Raw genomic sequence first — 20,406 nt, forward strand, 5'->3', positions numbered from 1 at the left:
ATTTTCTTGTTCTTGCCACCAAAGTGGATAACCTCACATTTATCCACATTAAATTGCATCTGCCATGAATTTGCCCACTCACCTAACCTATCCAAGTCACCCTGCATCCTCTCAGCATCCTCCTCACAGCTAACACTGCCGCTCAGCTTCGTGTCATCCGCAAACTTGGAGATGCTGCATTTAATTCCCTCGTCTAAGTCTTTAATGTATATTGTAAAAAACTGGGGTCCCAGCACTGAGTCTTGCGGTACCCCACTAGTCACTGCTTGCCATTCTGAACGGTCCATTTATTCCCAGTTTTTGCTTCCTGTCTGCCAATCAATTCTCTACCCGCATCAATACCATACCCCCAATACCGTGTGCTTTAAGTTTGCACACTAATCTCCTGTGTGGGACCTTGTCAGAAGCCTTTTGAAAATTCAAATATACCACATCTACTGATTCTCCCCTATCCACTCTACTAGTTACATCTTCCAAAAATTCTATGAGATTCGTCAGACATGATTTTCCTTTCACAAATCCATGCTGACTTTGTCCGATGATTTCACCGCTTTCCATATGTGCTGTTATCACATCTTTGATAACTGACTCTAGCATTTTCCCCACCACCGATGTCAGGCTTAGCGGTCTATAATTCCCCAGTTTCTCTCTCCCTCCTTTTTTAAAAAGCAGGGTTACATTAGCCACCCACCAATCCTCAGGAACTAATCCAGAATCTAAAGAGTTATGAAAAATTATCACTAATGCATCCACTATTTCTTGGGCCACTTCCTTTAGCACTCTGGGATGCAGACCATCTGGCCCCGGGGATTTATCTGCCTTTAATCTCTTCAATTTACCTAACACCACTTCCCTACTAACATGTACTTCCCTCAGTTCCTCCATCTCACTAGACCCTCTGTCCCCTACTATTTCCAGAAGGTTATTTATGTCCTCCTTAGTGAAGACAGAACCAAAGTAGTTATTCAATTGCTCTGCCATGTGATGTTCCCCATGATCAATTCACCTGTTTCTGACTGTAAGGGACCTACATTTGTCTTAACCAATCTTTTTTTCTTTTCACTTATCTATAAAAGCTTTTACAGTCAGTTTTTATGTTTCCTGCCAGCTTTCTCTCATAATCTAGTTTCCCTTTCCTGATTAAGCCCTTTGTCCTCCTCTGCTGGACTCTGAATTTCTCCCAGTCCTCAGGTGAGCCGCTTTTTCTGGCTAATTTGTATGTTTCTTCTTTGGAATTGATACTATCCCTAATTTCCCTTGTCAGCCATGGATACACTACCTTCCCTGGTTTATCCTTTTGCCAAACTGGGATAAACAATTGTTGTAGTCCATCCATGCGATCTTTCAATGCTTGCCATTGCATATCCACCGTCAACCCTTTAAGTATCACTTGCCAGTCTATCTGAGCTAATTCACGTCTCATACCTTCAAAGTTACCCTTCTTTAAGTTCAGAACCTTTGTTTCTGAATTAACTACATCACTCTCCATCTTAATGAAGAATTCCACCATATTATGGTCACTCTTACCCAAGGGGCCTCTCACGACAAGATTGCTAACTAACCCTTCCTCATTGTTCAATACCCAGTCTAGAATGGCCTGCTGTCTGGTTGGTTCCTCGACACGCTGGTTCAGAAAACCGTCCCGCATACATTCCAAGAAATCCTCTTCCTCAGCACCCTTACCAATTTGGTTCACCCAGTCTATATGTACATTGAAGTCGCCTATTATAATTGCTGTTCCTTCATTGCACGCATTTCTAATTTCCTGTTTAATGCCATCCCCAACCTCACTACTATTGTTAGGTGGCCTGTACACAACTCCCACCAGCGTTTTCTGCCCCTTAGTGTTACGCAGCTCTGTCCATATCGATTCCACATCCTCCCGGCTAATGTCATTCCTTTCTATTGCGTTAATCTCCTCTCTAACCGGCAATGCCACCCACGTCCTTTTCTTTCATGTCTACCCTTCCTGAATATTGAATATTCCTGAATGTTGAGCTCCCATCCTTGGTCATCATGGAGCCATGTCTCTGTGATCCCAACTATATCATATTCATTAATAACTATCTGCACATTCAATTCATCCACCTTGTTATGAATGCTCCTTGCATTGACACACAAAGCCTTCAGGCTTGCTTTTACAACACCCTTAGCCCTTATACAATTATGTTGAAAAGTGGCCCTTTTTGATTTTTGCCCTGGATTTGCCGGCCTGCCATTTTCACTTTTCACCTTACTACTTTTTGCTTCTACCCTCCTTTTACACCCCTCTGTCTCTCTGCACTTGTTCTCATCCCCCTACCACATTAGTTTAAATCCTCCTGAACAACAGTAGCAAACGCTCCCCCTAGGACATTGGTTCCAGTCCAGCCCAGGTGCAGACCATCCTGCTTGTACCGGTCCCACCTCCCCCAGAACTGGTTCCAAAGCCCCAGAAATTTGAATCCCTCCCCCTTGCACCATTTTTCAAGCCACGTATTCATCTGAAATATCCTTCTATTTCTACGCTGACTAGCATGTGGCACTGGTAGTAATCCAGAGATTATTACCTTTGTGGTCCTACTTTTCTAGTTTATCTCCTAACTCCCTAAATTCACCTTGTAGGACCTCATCCCTTTTTTTGCCTATATCGTTGGTACCTATGTGCACCATGACCACTGGCTGTTCATCCCCCCCCCCCCACTCCAGAATGTCCTGCAGATGCTCAGAGACATCCTTGACCCTTGCACCAGGGAGGCAACATTCCCTCCTGGAGTCTCGTTTGCGGCTGCAGAAACGCCTATCTATTCCCCTTTCAATCGAATCCCCTATCACTATAGCTCTCCCACTCCTTTTCCTTTCCTCCTGTGCCGCAGAGCCACCCATGGTGCCATGAACTCGGCTGCTGCTGCCTTCCCCTGATGAGACATCTCCCCCAACAGTATCCAAAGCAGTCTATCTGTTTAGGAGGGAGATGACCTCAGGGGACTCCTGCACTACCTGCCTACTGCTACGCTGTTTAGTGGCCACCCATTCCCTTTCTGCCTGTGTAGCCTTTACCTGCGGTGTGGCCAACTCACTGAACGTGCTATTCATGACTTTCTCAGCATCGCGGATGCTCCAGTATGAATCCGATCGCAGCTCCAGCCGCTCAATGTGGTCTGCCAGAAGCTGCAGCTGGACACATTTCCTGCACACATAGTCGTCAGGGACATTGGAAGTATCCCTGATTTCCCACATGCTGCAGGAGGAACAAACCACGGGGCTGATCTCAGCTGTCATGACCTACCCAATATGCTACAGCCTCGCCGCCTTCCTTGCTTCAAATAAAATACCGCTGCAGACCATTCTCCTTTTAAAGGAACTTACCCAGCCTTACCTGACTTGGAGTGAATCTCGCCCTCAGCCTCTGCTCACTGAAGCCTCTCGAGACAAAGCCTTCCTACTCTGTCTCCCTCTACTCTGTCACCCGCTACAACATCGCCCACTCCGTCAAACTGCTCTCTTTTAAATACTCCCACTGCCTCACGGACGGACCTGCACGCGTTTGCGCAGTCCTGTCCCGATCAACCACCGAGAAAAATGGCCGAATTCCACAAACTGCTCTCTTTTAAATACTCCCGCTGCCTCACGGATGGACCTGCACGCGCTCGCGCAGTCCTGTCCTGATCAACGGCCGAGAAAAAAAATTGGTTGTTTGTCCTTCTGTGTGTGTACTTTTTCATCGAGTCTATTGTATTTCTTTGTATGTGCTGTAAATGCCCGCAGGAAAATGAATCACAGGGTAGTATATGGTGATATCTGTGTACATACATCTATTGATGCTTCTGGACACATCTTCAGTGATGTTCCTGGAATCATCAGGTGTTTCGGGTCTTTCAACATCATAAAACCTCCTCCAGGTGACCCAGCCGGGGCTGATCAGACCCCAGCTTGTGTCCAGATGGCTAGCTACTTATGACTCCATGGCTCCCCTCTTTTGAGCCACAGCCATCTTGAGGCCCTCTCTGCTGCATTGGTGGTACTGCGGATGGCTCTCCTCTTCCTCTCTCCCTCGATGCCCAATAGTATATGGTGATATCTGCATACTTCGATAATAGATTTATTTTGAACTTTGCCGGATATGGTCTATATGCCTCCATTCCCTGCCTGTTCCTGTGCCTGTCTAGATTTGTCTGAAACGTTGCTATCATATCTGCTTCCAGCACTTCCCCAGCAGTGCATTTGATGCACCTACTATGTTTTAAAAAAAAGCTTCAAAATATTGTTCCTTTAAACTTTTCTCCTCTGGCCTTAAAACTACACCTTCCAGTATTTGGAAAGGATTCTGACCATATCCGTCATGTCTCATAATTTTATATATTTTTATTAGATCACCTCTCGCCTCTGATGTTCTAGAGAAAACAATCCAAGAATGTCCAATCTCTCATTATAGCTAATACTCTGTAATCCACACAACATCCTAGTGAACCTCTTCTGGGCCCTCTCAAAGCCCATCAACTCATTAACCTGGCCCTGCCAGTCCATTCTTTCAGCCTTACAAGACCTAACTCTCTCTTCCCTTCAATCTCTCCATTCCGTGACCTTGTATAGACACCATTGATGCCTGCTAGCTTGCATCTCCAGGTAATGAAGGAACTCAAAGGAGACTGTACACACTCTAACTGCATTTTCTCCAGCATCTTTAGCTACAAATTGTGATGGGATGTTGATGAGGTATGATACAATTTGTTTAATGGAACATCTTATTTAAAAATAATTAGCTATTTTTCACAGATTTGTAGCAATTATTCGGGGGCAATGTTAAAGCATATGATTGTACAAGGAAATATTGCTTCGAAATCGGATGGAAGAGAAAAAGTCAGTTGATGGGCATGGCTGACATTGGATAAGAATTGAAAATAAGATGCAACTAATCTATCTGTCATGACCAGGATAATTCAATCAATTTGAAGGCAAAAGCATGGTCCATTCTGAAAAACAGTGTTCATATGTGATCTAAGCACAGGTCTGAGGGTAAAAGATAATGTGCGTCCGCAGAAATATTGTGAAGGGCAACAGCAAAGGGAGTCCAAGGGATCAGCAAAGAAATAATTCTTTAACAAGCAGTAAAATCAATGATATTAAGAATATAAAAGTCAGAATAGACTCCAAGTGAAATCTATTCACCAGCTTCTTCTCGAAGAAATTCAGCAATCATACTTGAAATATTTATATTTTAGCATAAAACACAGAAATACTGAAGTGAGTTACTGTGTATTACTGTTCAAGAGAACCTGGGTGTATTCTACACCATAAGACCAAAGACAAAGGAGCAGAAGTTGGCCATACGGCCCATCGAGTCTGCTCCGCCATTTTATCATGAGCTGCTCCATTCTCCCATTTAGTCCCACTCTCCCGCCTTCTCACTATAACCTTTGATGCCCTGGCTACTCAGATAGCTATCAATCTCTGCCTTAAATACACCCAATGACTAGACCTCCACTGTTGCCCGTGGCAACAAATTCCATAGATTCACCACCCTCTGGCTAAAAAAATTTCTTCACATTTCTGTTCTGAATGGGCGCCCTTCAATCCTTAAGTCATGCCCTCTCATACTAGACTCCCCGATCATGGGAAACAACTTTGCCACATCCACTCTGTCCGTGCCTTTCAACATTCGAAATGTTTCTATGAGGTCTCCCCTCATTCTTCTAAACTCCAAGGAATACAGTCCAAGAGCGGACAAACGTTCCTCATATGTTAACCCTCTCATTCCCGGAATCATTCTAGTGAATCTTCTCTGTACCCTCTCCAACGTCAGCACATCCTTTCTTAAATAAGGAGACCAAAACTGCCCACGGTACTCCAAGTGATATCTCACCAGTGCCTTATAGAGCCTCAACATCCCATCCCTGCTCCTATACTCCATTCCTCTGGAAATGATTGCCAACATTGCATTCGCCTTCTTCACCACCGACTCAACCTGGAGGTTAAATTTAAGGGTATCCTGTACGAGAACTCCCAAGTCCTGTTGCATCTCAGAACTTTGAATTCTCTCTCCATTTAAATAATAGTCTGCCCGTTTATTTCTTCTGCCAAAGTGCATAACCATACACTTTCCAACATTGTATTTCATTTTCAACTTGTTTGCCAATTCTTCCAATCTATCCAAGTCTCTCTGCAGACTCTCTGTTTCCTCAGCACTACTGGCCCCTCCACCTATCTTCATATCGTCAGCAAACTTAGCCACAAAGCCATCTATTCCATAATCCAAATCGTTGATGTACAATGTAAAAAGAAGCGGCCCCAACACAGACCCCTGTGGAACACCACTGGAAACCGGCAGCCAACCAGAATAGGATCCCTTTATTCCCACTCTCTGTTTCCTGCCCATCAGCCAACTCTCTATCCATGTATGTAACTTTCCTGTAATTCCATGGGCTCTTAATCTTGTTAAGTAGCCTCATGTGTGGCAGCTTGTCAAAGGCCTTTTGATAATCCAAATATACAACATCCACTGCATCTCCCTTGTCTAGCCTACTTGTAATTTCCTCAAAAAATTGTAATAGGTTTGTCAGGCAGGATTTTCCTTTAATGAATCCATGCTGAGTTCTACCTATCTTGTCATATGCCTCCAGGTACTCTGTAACCTCATCCTTGACAATCGACTCGAACAACTTCCCAACCACCGATGTCAAGCTAACAGGTCTATAATTTCCTTTTTGTATCCTTGCCCCCTTCTTAAATAGCGGAGTGATATTTGCAATCTTCCAGTCCTCCGGAACCAGCCAGAATCTATCGACTTTTGAAAGATCATCGCTAATGCCTCTGCAATCTCCACAGCTACTTCCTTCAGAACACGAGAGTGCATTCCATCTGGTCCAGGAGATTTATCTACCTTTAGACTATTCAGCTTCCTGAGTACTTCCTCTGTCGTAATTGTGACTGCGCACACTTCTCTTCCCTGCCACCCTTGAGTGTCCGGCATACTGCTGATGTCTTCTTTAGTGACGACTGATGCAAAATACTCGTTCAGTTCCTCCGCCATCTCCTTATCTCCCATTACAATTTCTCCAGCATCATTTTCTATCGGTCCTATATCTACTCTCACCTGTCTTTTACTCTTTATATACTTGAAAAAGCTTTTAGTATCCTCTGTGATATTATTTGCTAGCTTCCTTTCATAGTTGATCTTTTCCCTCTTAATGACCTTTTGAGTTTCCTTTTGTAAGCTTTTAAAAACTGAAAACTTCACTGAAAACTAATTTGCAGGTGCAGCATGCAATTAAATACTTAGTATACTTAGTAAAAGTAAAGTATAAAGTAATTAGGGAGGCTAACGGTATTTATTGGCCATGGTAGAACATGGACAAGAGAACATTACAGCACAGTGCAAGCTCTTCAGCTCACAATGTTTCTTGGCCTTCTTTCAATGTGATTTGAGTATATGAGTAAGGATATGTTACTATAATAATATAAGGCTTCAGTGCAACCACTTCTGGAGCGCTGTGCATAATTTTGGTCTTCTTTCCAATGAGGATTATTTGTTATGGAGGGAGTGCAGCTCTGATTCCTGAGATGGCAGATCTGTCACATGATGAGAAATTAAGTAGGCCTGGGCTGTATGCTTTGGAGTTTAGAAGCATAACAAGTGAAACAGTCTGAGAAATACAGTAAGGGATAAGCCAATGAGAGGATGCAGAGGATGATGAAAGTCGATCTTGGATGGCTCTGGCGGTGCAATTACACTGAATTCATTCAAAACACCTATCAAAAAAATTCTGGATTTTATAAGATTCTCAAGATAGGATAAGAAAATGGTCTTGATATATAAGATTACCCATGATACATTTCAATGGTGGAGCTGGCCTGAAGTGTCAAATGGCCAATTCCTGCTCCGCTTTTTATTTTAATGTGCTTCTTTCTGACATTGCCTCCACTTGAATAAACTCTTAGCCCAAAAGCTTATTGCTAATAAGGCATGATCATACCAACAGTTCCAGTGTATATATATAACAATTTCATTGCGAACACAGGGAGAGTGATAGTGAGTGGATGCTTGCTGCTCTCAGATGTTTGTGTGTAGTTTTTAGAACATAGAACATAGAACAGTGGAAAGCGGCCAGTGAGTGAGTGGGCCAGTGAAGGAGTGGAGCCTTTGAGGCTTTGACTCGAGAGATTCTGGCAGTTTTGGCAGTTGGTCTGTGCAATGAACTTAATCAAGACTTGAATAGGTCAGCAGAAAGCCGCTGATTAGACAATCAAGATTTGAATAGCTCAGACTCAGCAGAAAGCAGCTGACTGGGCAGTCGAGGTCAGGAGACCAAGCATTTTGAAACGCTCAAACAGATAAATAGAGGGGTAGGTCAAGCAGAGTGGCCTGTGGAAAGCAGCCAGTGAAAGAGTGGGCCAGTGAAGCTGTGAGGCTTTGTCTCGAGAGACTTCAACGAGAAGGGGCGGAGGACAAGCTTGCTCGCAGTTAGTCTCTACAATGACTCCTGAGACGGTGATGTGCCTCTCATGTGAGATGTGGCAGTCTTGGGGAACGCCCCTCTCCCGCAGAGTCACATCTGCCAGAAGTGCATACGGCTGGGCGATCTGGAAGACCACGTAAGGAATCTGGACCAGCAGCTGGATGACCTTCGACTCATAAGGGAGAATGAGGCAGTCATAGATGAGAGCTACGGGGAGGTAGTCACACTTAGGCTGTCGGAAGCAGGTCATTGGGTGACAGTCAGAGGGAGGAAAGCGAAGGTGAGCAGACAGATAGTGCAGAGCACCCCTGTAGCCATTCCCCTGAATAATAAGTTTACCATCCTGGATACTGTTGACGGGGATGACTGACCAGGTGTGAGCCACGGTGGCAGGGCCTCCGGCACTGAGACTGACCCTGTGGTGCAGAAGGGTTGGACGGAGAAGAGCAGAGCTGTCGCCATTGGAGACTCTATAGTCAGGGGAGCAGACAGGAGATTTTGTGGATGTGAGAAGGATACCCACATGGTTTGTTGCCTCCCAGGTGCCAGGGTCCGGGATGTCTCTGACCAGATGCATGACATCCTGGTACGAGAGGGAAAGCAACCGGAAGTCGTGATACATGTTGGGACCAACGACATAGGCAGAAAGAGGGATGAGGTCCTGCAGTGTGAGTTTTGGGAACTAGGCAGAAGGCTGAAGAACAGGACCTCAAGGGTGGCGTTCTCAGGATTGCTGCCAGTGCTAAGTGACAGCGATTGTAAGAATTGGAGGAGATGGCAGTTGAATGCGTGGCTGAGGGAGCAGGGTTTTAGATTTTTGTACCATTGGGATCTCTTCTGTGGAAGGTGGGACCTGTACAGATTGGATGGGTTGCACCTGAACTCGAGGGGGAGCAATATCCTTGCAGGTAGGTTTGCTAGCATGGTTCGGGAGGGTTTAAACTAACTTGCAAGGGGGATGGGACCCAGAGCGATAGAGTAGTGAATGAAGTGCACGGAGTAAAGCCGGATCTTACATACAGAGAGGCTTTGAGGAAAGAGAAGCAGAATAAACGGTATGAAGGTAGTAAGGTAGAAGGGCTGAAGTGTGTGTACCTCAATGCAGGAAGCATCAGAAACAAAGGTGATGAACTGAGAGCTTGGATACATACATGGAATTATGATGTAGTGGCCATTACAGGGACTTGGCTGGCACCAAGGCAGGAATGGATTCTCAATATTCCTGGAGTTCAGTGCTTTAAAAGGGATGGGGGGCGGGGAAGGCGAGGAGGGGTGGCATTACTGATCAGGGATACTATTACAGCTACAGAAAGGGTGGGTAATGTAGCAGGATCCTCTTTTGAGTCAGTATGGGTGGAAGTCAGGAACAGGAAGGTAGCAGTTACTCTATTGGGAGTATTCTATAGGCCCCCTGGTAGCAGCAGAGATACCGAGGAGCAGATTGGGAGGCAGATTTTGGAAAGGTGCAAAAATAACAGGGTTGTTATCATGGCTGACTTTAACTTCCCTAATATTGATTGGCACCTGATTAGTTGCAAGAGTTTAGATGGGGCAGAGATTGTTAAGTGTGTCCAGGATGGATTCCTGTCACAGTATGTGGACAGGCCGACTAGGGGGAATGCCATACTAGATCTGGTAATAGGTAATGAACTGAGTCAGGTCACAGATCTCTCAGTGGGTGAGCATCTGGGGGACGGTGACCACCGCTCCCTGGCCTTTAGCATTATCATGGAAAAGGATAGAATCAGAGAGGACAGGAAAATTTTTAATTGGGGAAGGGCAAATTATGAGGCTATAAGGCTAGAACTTGCGGGTGTGAATTGGGATGATGTTTTTGCAGGGAAATGTACTATGGATATGTGGTCGATGTTTAGAGATCTCTTGCAGGATGTTAGGGATAAATTTGTCCCGGTGAGGAAGATAAAGAATGGTAGGGTGAAGGAACCATGGGTGACAGGTGAGGTGGAGAATCTAGTCAGGTGGAAGAAGGCAGCATACATGACGTTTAGGAAGCAAAGATCAGATGGATCTATTGAGGAATATAGGGAAGCAAGAAAGGAGGGGCTGAGAAGAGCAAGAAGGGGGCATGAGAAGGCCTTGGCGAGTAGGGTAAAGGAAAACCCCAAGGCATTCTTCAATTATGTGAAGAAAAAAAGGATGACAGGAGTGAATGTAGGACCAATTCAGATAAAGGTGGGAAGATGTGCCTGGAGGCTGTGGAAGTGAGCGAGGTCCTCAATGAATACTTCTCTTTGGTATTCACCAATGAGAGGGAACTTGATGATGGTGAGGACAATATGAGTGAGGTTGATGTTCTGGAGCATGTTGATATTAAGGGAGAGGAGGTGTTGGAGCTGTTAAAATACATTAGGACGGGTAAGCCCCCGGGGCCTGATGGAATATTCCCCAGGCTGCTCCACGAGGTGAGGGAAGAGATTGCTGAGCCTCTGGCTAGGATCTTTATGTCCTCGTTGTCCACGGGAATGGTACCGGAGGATTGGAGGGAGGTGAATGTTGTCCTCTTGTTCAAAAAAGGTAGCAAGGATAGTCCAGGTAATTATAGACCAGTGAGCCTTATGTCTGTGGTAGGAAAGCTGTTGGAAAAGATTCTTAGGATTGTCAAAGATTGCAGGGAGACATTGATAGGATGCAGAAGTGAGCTGAGTAGTGGCAGATGGAGTTCAACCCGGAGAAGTGTGAGGTGGTACACTTTGGAAGGACAAACTCCAAGGCAGAGTACAAAGTAAATGGCAGGATACTTGGTAGTGTGGAGGAGCAGAGGGATCTGGGGGTACATGTTCACAGATCCCTGAAAGTTGCCTCACATGTGGATAGGGTAGTTAAGAAACCTTATGGGATGTTAACTTTCATAAGTCAAGGGATACAGCTTAAGAGTCGCGATGTAATGATGCAGCTCTATAAAACTCTGGTTAGGCCATACTTGGAATACTGTGTTCAGTTCTGGTCGCCTCACTATAGGAAGGATGTGGAAGCATTGGAAAGGGTACAGAGGAGATTTACCAGGATGCTGCCTGGTTTAGAGAGTATGCATTAAGATCAGCGACTAAGGGAGCTAGGGCTTTACTCTTTGGAGAGGAGGAGGATCTGGGGAGACATGATAGAGGTGTACAAGATATTAAGAGGAATAGATAGAGTGGATAGCCAGCGCCTCTTCCCCAAGGCACCACTGCTCAATACAAGAGGACATGGCTTTAAGGTAAGGGGTGGGAAGTTCAAGGGGGATATTAGAGGAAGGTTTTTTACTCAGAGAGTGGTTGGTGCATGGAATGCACTGCCTGAGTCAATGGTGGAGGCAGATACACTAGTGAAGTTTAAGAGACTACTAGACAGGTATATGGAGGAATTTAAGGTGGGGGTTTATATGAGAGGCAGGGTTTGAGGGACGGCACAACATTGAGGGCCAAAGGGCCTGTACTGTGCTGTACTATTCTATGTTCTATGTCCTATGTAACATAGAACATAGAAAACCTACAGCACAATACAGGCCCTGTGTCCTCTTGTGGCAATCATTTCAGCCCTGGGAAAAAGCCTCTGACTATCCACACAATCGTTATTGACTCTACTGTATTTCTTTGTGTAAATGCCTGCAAGAAAGATGAATCTCAGTAGTATGTGGTGACATATATATCATTTAGTAATAAATTTCCTTTGAACATTGAGATAATGGACAAAGAAGAGTTAGAGGAGACATGGAATAGTTGGATTAGCTGAAGGCATGATAAAGGAAAGTTATACACTATAAATACCGCACATGAACAGATCTAAATATGAATATAACTGAAAATTCCTTCCTCTCACCTTCAGGAGCATCTTGTATGGTCTGGATTATCTGTTCTCTGTTCAGTGTTTTCAATTGTCCTTGTAGATTCTGCTTTAGCGTATCCGAATCCCGTAGTTCATCAAACTTAAAGGTAAACTTGGGGGACATTGAAATCCTTTGGAGCTCACTGGCCTCTGCATTTCCTGAACCAATGCTGACAGAACCTACACCAGCACTTTTCAGTGCCAGGGCTGCCGTTTCAACATTATCAGAGGACCTGCTGGCGGTGAGGAGGATCAAGAATTGAGGTACACCTTCGTTCACTCTGCTCCCAGCAGAAGGAATGAAGATATTCTTTGTGACATAGTCGAGGGCTTTACCTATATTGGCTCGTCTCCCCCCTTTATACTGGAGGTCATTAACTGCCCTCTTCACCTCGTCCTTTGTCTCATGGACATTCAGAGTGAAATCAACACTCGGATCTTCACTGAATTGTAAAACACTGATACGGACTTTGTCATGTTCAATATCAAGATTGTCGATAAATTTGTTGATGAAGGTTTTAATTGAAGGGAAAGTGCCTCTGGCATTGTCTGACCCATCAACAAGGAACACCACATCTCTCTTTGCAGAACCTGTAAAGAACAAAATGTATACTGAATTCAAAATATGTGCCAAGAAATAAAAAGCAATGGGAGATACCTTTGTGATTGCATTTGAGATTAGAGGAGGCAGCTGGGCCATGAATATTATTAGGTGAAATAAGATGGGAGCTAAGATAAGATTTAGAGGCTGGTAGTTGGACACAAGACTGGAAGAAAGTAAAAGTATTAAATATTATTAAAATTTCATTGCCTATTCCAAACCTCTGAGCCCCATACAGGAGAGAGTTTTCTTGTGCCTTAAGCTAAAGCAAGAGACATGCTTCATGAACATGTTTACATTTTGTTATTCACCCAACTGTAAATAAAAGCTTCTAACTTACTGACATAATCATGGTGTTGCAGAACAATGACCCATTAATATTCAGAATACAACAAATTTGTAAATGTTAACTGTATGCACACTTAGTGGCCACTTTATTGGGTGCCTCCTGCACCTAAAGTATCCACTGAGTGTATGTTCATAGTCCTCTGCTGCTTCAAGGTTTGATACGGTGTGCACCCAGAGATGCTCTTCTGTACGCCATTGTTGTAGCATATGGTCATTTGAGTTTATGTTCCCATCCTGCCAATTTGAACTAGTCTGGCCATTCTCCTCTAACTTCTCTCATCAACAAGACATATTCACCCACAGAACCGCTGCTCACTGGATGTCTTCTTGATTTTCACACCATTCTCTGTATATCCTGAGATGGTTGTGAGTGTGAAAATCACAGGAGATAAGCAGTTTCCAAGACGCTCAAAACATCCCTTCTGGCACCAACAATCATTTAAGGAACAAAGTCACTTAGATCACATTTCTTCCCTATTCTGGTTTGGTCTGAACAACAACAGATCCTCTTGACGGTATCTGCATGCTTTTATGCATTAAGTTGCTGCCACATGATAGACTGATTAGATATTTGTATTAATGAGCAGGTGTACAGGTATAAGATGATATGATTTAGAAGCAGAATTAGGCTACTTGCCCAAGAAGTCTACTCTGCCATTCCACCATGCTGATTTATTATTCTTTTCAATCCTATTCTCCTGCCTTTAGCCTGTATCCTTTGATGCCTTGAATAACCAAGAACGTATCAAATTCTGCTTCAAATATATTCAATACCTTAGCCCCCACAACTGTCCGTGACAAAGAAGTCCACAGATTCACCTCCTCTGGATCATCTCCAATGCTTAGATAAGGGGTCCTAACTGCTCACAATATTCCAAGTGCAGTCTAACCAATGCCTTATAAAAGATTACAGCATTACATCCTTGCTCTTATATTCTAGTCCTCTCCGCTTCATTTTCCAGCAGTACAGTATCCACTCTCGCCTCTTTTACTTTTCATATTATTGGCTAGCTCACATTCATATTTCATCTTTTCTCTCTTTATAGTTTTTAGTTGCCTTCTGTTGGTTTTTAAAAGCTTCCCAATCCTCTAACTTTCCACTAATATTTGCTCTATAATGCATTTATGCTGTCTTTGACTGCTCTAGTCAGCCACAGTTGCCTCATCCTCCCTTTAGAATACCTCTTTTGTCTTTGGGATTTATCTATCCTGCACCTTCCAAATTGCCCCCAGAAATTCCAGCCATTGCAGTTTTGCTGTCATCCTTGCTAGTGTCTCCTTTCAATCAGCTTTAGCCAGCTCCTCTGTCATGCCCATGTAATTCCCTTTACTCTACTGTCATACTGATACTTCTGACTTTACCTTCTTCCTCACAAACTGCAGGGTGAATTCTATCATATTATGATCACTATCTCATAAGGGTTCTTTTACCTGTAATCTGGTTCATTACACAACACCAAATCCAGAATTATCTTCCCCCTAGTGTGCTCAGCCACAAGCTGTTCTGCTCTAAAAAGCCAACTCATAGGCATTCTACAAATTCCCTCTCTTGGGATCCAGCACCAATCAGATTTTCCCAATTTATCTGCATATTGAAATCCCCTATGACTTTCATAACATTTCTCTTATTACATGCCTTTTCTATTTCCCATTAAAATTATATTCCCCATCCTAGCAAGTATTCGGGGGACTGTATATAGCTCCTATCAGGGTCTTTTTATCTTTGCAGTTTCTTAACTCTACCCACAAGGATTTTTCATCTTTTGATCCTATGTCACCTCTTTCTAAGGATTTGGTTTTATTTTTAACTAATGGTGTCACCCACCCCTTCAGCATACCTCCCTGTACTTTCAATACAAGGTGTATCCTTGGATGTTAAGCTGCCAACTATGATCTCATTACAGCTATGTCTCAGTAATGCCCACAACATCATACCTGCTAATCTCTAAATGCACAAGATCATCTTCTTTATTTCGTATACTGTGTGCATTCAAATATATCACCTTCAGTGCTTTATTCATCACCCTTTTTGATTTTGACCCATGTTACACTTCACCTCATCCCACTGACTGCATATTTAGCTCTATCATCTGCCTGAACTTCCTCACAGTCTCACTACACAATGTATTGACTTGTAAACCAACTGTCCCATTGTCAGCCTAATCACTCAGGTTCCCCCTGCCAAGCAGTTTAAACCTTTGCCAACAACTCTAGCAAACCTGCCCACAAGGATATTGGCCCCCTCTGGTTCGATTGTAACCTTTCCTTTTTGTTCAGGTCGATCATTCCTTAGAAGAAATCCCAAATATCCAGAAATCTGAAACCCTGCCCCTTGAACAAACTTCCTTAGCCCTCAGCTATCCGTTAATCCATACTGTCAGCCAATTCCTGCCCTGACTAGCACATGGTACTGGGAGTAAACCAGAGATTACTACCTTGGAGATCCTGCTCTTCAGCTTCTTCCCTAGCTCCCTATACTCACTTCACATTAACCCTTTCCCCATTTCTACCTATGTCATTGGTGCCAATGCACCATGACCTCTAGCTGTTCACTCTCTTGAGAATCTTCAGCAGCTGCTCTGCGATATTCTGAACCCCAGAACCTAGGAGGTAGTACCTCATCCTGGCTTCTATTTCCTGGCCACAGAATCTGCTGTTCATCCCACTATCAAGTCTCCTATCACTACCGCTCTGCCCGATTTTACCCTTCCCTTCTGAGTCTCAGAGCCGACCGCAGTGCCACTGGCCTAGTTGCTGCTGCTTTGCCCAGAGAGGTCATACCCCCAGCAATATTCAAAGGGGGTGTACATGTTGCTGAGGGGAATGGCCACAGGGGAACCATGTACTGACTGCTTACTCCCCTTACTTATCCTAGTAGTCTTCTTTACAAGTTTTAAGATTGAACAATTTGTCAGTAGTTTAATTGACTACTGTCAGTTGCCCTACTACTTAATCAGACATCCCACCTCTCCCAGAAGGTCTGGCAGTCTCCCACAAATTAACAGTGGCTCCCTGATGCCAGCAAATTATATACAATGTCCTGGAAATTGATTTTTTTTGAGAGCGAGCGTGAGAGAGAGCGACCACGAGTGAGAGAGCGCAAGAGCAAGAGAGAGAGAGTGAGAGTGAGAAAGCAAGCGTGAGAGAGCGAGAGCAAGAGTGAGAAAGCAAGCGCGAATGAGAGCAACCACGAGCAAGACAGCGCGCGCGTGGTAGAGAGAGAGCGAGAGCGAGAATTCCAAAAAAAGAAAATATAAAAAGTACGTCACCCCAGAATACCCTAAAGTGTACCCCTGCCTAATAGGGGTCAAAAATAATGACACTATTGCTGGCTGCGCTGTTTGCAACAGTGACTTTTCTATTGCCCATGGTGGGTTAAAATGTAAAAGACATGTTGAGGTGAGTTTAACAGGTGTCGTTCATTCATTAGTATAGCTAACGCTATTAACTAGTTGGCCAGCTGCTAAGGAGCTACTCTATTGCAGACATCCCACCTCTCCTGGAAGTCTCCAGCAAATTGATGGTGCTACCTCCCTGAAATGAGTTTTTGCAGGGTGGGATGTCTGCTTAATGCATGATAAAATTTGGGGATAGTTAACAGAAATACATGAAGAATAAAGTGGGATCAGTGTAGGATTAGTGGAAATGGGTGCTTGTTGACTCAATAGAATGAAGGGCCTTTTCCCAGGATATGTGCCTCCATAACTCTATAACTAATTGACTTTGCATTAATCAGTTGTTCCAGGAAGGGATTTCCAAATTTTTGCCACTTATTGTATTTGCTAGCTTCACTGCTAAACATTCTGGTTTTATTATTAAGCTATCTGCCTTCTATTTTGATTTTCTAAATTCCTGTCTTTCCTGTTTGCTCTATTCAACAACATGGATTTTTCCTTCCTTGCACCCTCTGAATGCAATCACCATTCCCTGACACTCATCTTTATATCCCAGATTGCATCCCAAAATGAATAGTCAAAATGCTAAGCAGTAAAGCCCACAGCAACTGCAGGGACTCAATTGACATAAATAGGAGACACAGAGGGGTCAGGGCTAACTATGCCCATAGGCATCAACAATTATTCCTCTGTCAAAATTACTAAAGCTCTTGATGGTCTTTGACATAAAATACTATGACCATTGAAATAAATAATTTAAATAATATAATAATTAAAAATAATAAAACAAACATGAATAATTGAAAAGAGTAACACACGCGATTCTTGCCTTTCTTCCTCACAGGTATAGTATCGCCAATCAAAAGAATAGGATTTTGGACCTTTTGGCAAAAAGCTGGGAGATCCTAGGACCAGAGGGTTAATCCCGTACCAACTTTCAATACAACTACTGCTCCATTGTAAATCATGCCATCCAAAGTACTAACTTTAAATCAGAATTACCTTCCTCAATCTCAAAATTACTCAACATAAATTGCTATCACATAAATGTCTTCACCTGCAATAACCAGACATAGCATGTATGATACAATGCAACACAGTCAAAGGGGAACATTATATATTAATTTATGATTCTAGCAAATTGATAATTCACCATTATAACCCCTATAATGTGACTTCTATATACTGATCTATATTCTAAGTTCATCCCCCTTGTTCCTGATACTTCTTGCATTAAAATAGACACATTTCAACCCAACCAACTGACTGCAGTTATGCCCTATACACAACCTATCCTTCTTCCAGGTTCTCTACATGTTGCATCTACCTTTACACCTACTGCTCCATCCTCTGACCTACCACTCTGGTTCCCATACCTCTGCCAACCCTCCTGAACAGCCCTAACAAATTCACTCACAAGGATATTGGTCCCCCTCATGTTCAAAAGTAACCTACTTCTTTTGTGCAGGTCATATCTTTCCCAGAAGAGATCCCAAATGATCCATAAGTATGAAACCCTGCCACCTGTACCAGTTCCTCAGCTACATGGACATCTGTCAGATCATCTTATTCTTACTATAACTGGCAATGGTGGAAATCCAGAGGTTACTACCTTTGAGCTCCTGTTTTTCAGTTTCCTACCTGGATTCCTATACAGTATTCTCTTTTCAGGACATCATCTCTTTTCCTCCCTAAATCATTGGTACCAATATGTATCATGAATTCTGACTGCCAACCCTTCCCCTTAAGGATGCTGTGAACCCAATCTGATACATCCCTGACCCTAGCACCTAGGAGGTAACATATTTCTAAGGGTTTCCTTCGCATCCACAAAATCTCCTGTCAATTCTCCTCACTGTTGAATCTCCTATCACCACCATTCTCCTTTTCCCCTTCCTTCCCTTCCAAGGCACAGAGCCAGGCAAAATGCTAGAGACCAGCTCGCTGTGGCATTCCCATGCTCGGGTACTCACCCAACAGTATCCAAAGCTCTGCAACATTCTAAGGAAAAGATACACTACTATATATTAGCTAATGATTCCACCAAATTAATAATTCATCATTATATAAAATAATATATGTCTCCTTTAAACTGCATTATATATTCTTACCTGCAAGAGCTTCTCTTCGAATTTGAATTATTAGATTCTTGCTCAGTGTAGTCAATGGGGAGCCCAAACGTTGCTCTAGTCTTTCCACATTCTGTAGATCAGTCACCTTGAAAACATATTTAGGGGACAGTGAAATCTGATTCAGTTCACTGTCATCTGCGTCTCCTGAACCAATGGCGAAAGGCGCTACCCCGGCCTCTTTCAGTTCCAAGGCTGCCCGACCAACATTATCAGCTGACCTGCTGGCAGTGAGGAGGATCAAGAACTGGGGCACACCTTCATCCACCCTGCTTCCAGCAGGTCTAGTGAAGATGTTCTGCTTGACATAGTCCAGTGCTTTACCAGTGTTGGCTCTTTGCCCTCCTTTTGGCCCAATATTATTTATTGCTCGCTTCAGATCTTCTTTAGTTGTGTAGGAGTTCAGGTAGAAGTTTACAGTGGGGTCTTCACTGTATTGAACCAAACCGACTCGGACTCTGTCACTCCCAACATCAAGACTGTCAACGATTCTGGAGAGGAACCTTTGAATTGATTGGAATGCAGGTCGGACATTTTCTGATCCATCAATGAGGAAAACAACATCCCTCTTAGCAGCCTCTGAAAAAAAAAAAATCAGGGACAGATTTATGTTTTATACCTAAACATTGGCTGGATAATACAGTAACGTTTATGAATGTAATCAAAGCTCAAATATTATTGCTCTTCAAATTATATTTGTCTTGTTAGGTTATTATCATCTTTATTATTTTCCATATTAATCTCCTGGCTGCCTCTGCTAGGCAAGTTCAGACATAAAGGAGAATTGCAACTATTAGATTCTGTATACAGAAATCAATTTTCTGATAAGACTGACCGAGTTGGACTTGAGCAGAATGCAAGCCAGTATCCTCGTGCAGTGGTTAAGTAATATTGCCAAGCAGGAGATAGGTCACAAATTGAAACGTTAGAGAGAGAATAATACCGTAAACAAAAAGACTGAAGTATGGTAAGTAGAGGTGATCCATAACCACAAACTGCTTCATGAGGCTATGGTGAAGCAGAAATAACTTTAGTTAACAAACAGTGAGAAGGGTACGAGCTACATATCTGACTTCATAGAAAATTGTAATAGCACAAACACAGGAACTTTGCTGCAAGTTAAGTCATATTGGAAAAAGCAGAACGAGAGTTCATGTAGCCCCAATGGAGAGGGAATGAGAGAAAATGACTGGTGAGCTACAGTCACATTGAGCGACTATTGCAATAATGAGGAGCCAGGTCAAATTGGAGAGGTGCACGAGCTAAAGTGGAGTAATGGGAGAGATGAAAATTGTTGAGCAAGTTGGTCTGACATTAAGATTAAATGTTTTCATGAAAAATCATTGATCTCTGATGGTAACTCTCTTGAGGGATATCCGAACTGAAAATTTCCATCCATCTTTATTCCTCTTTAAGCACCTTTCAATAGAACTACAAAAAGATTTGAAACAGTTATGAACCAGCACAGAGGCAGGAATGAAGCTTCCTATAGTCTTTGAACGTAGTTCATTGCAAGCAACAGCCTGCTAGTCTGAACAATTCAGAAGTTCAGACGTTTCCATTTTTATCTGCAATTAACAATAATGCAGCTACTCACTACTCTTCCTCTTCCCAACTTGGATCTTCCTTTTGTCACATTGCTACTCTTTCTGCTTTACAGTTTCATTCCTTTC

At 43.3% G+C, this 20,406-nt stretch overlaps 1 protein-coding gene across 4 annotated transcripts in view; it reads right to left on the reverse strand.

Moving 5' to 3' along the window:
* Positions 1-20,406, reverse strand: part of LOC140199424 (collagen alpha-3(VI) chain-like) — a 196,715-nt gene that overhangs the window by 103,532 nt on the left and 72,777 nt on the right. For all 4 annotated transcript variants that reach the window (XM_072261494.1, XM_072261495.1, XM_072261493.1 and 1 more), the window contains 2 exons: positions 18,716-19,312; positions 12,255-12,851 (listed from right to left, as the gene is read on the reverse strand). In XM_072261494.1, coding sequence (XP_072117595.1) covers positions 12,255-12,851; positions 18,716-19,312 — 1,194 coding nt within the window. The remainder of the gene's footprint in view (positions 1-12,254; positions 12,852-18,715; positions 19,313-20,406) is intronic.

The sequence above is a fragment of the Mobula birostris genome, chromosome 6, assembly GCF_030028105.1.
Source record: "Mobula birostris isolate sMobBir1 chromosome 6, sMobBir1.hap1, whole genome shotgun sequence".
NCBI classification, from domain to species: domain Eukaryota; kingdom Metazoa; phylum Chordata; class Chondrichthyes; order Myliobatiformes; family Myliobatidae; genus Mobula; species Mobula birostris.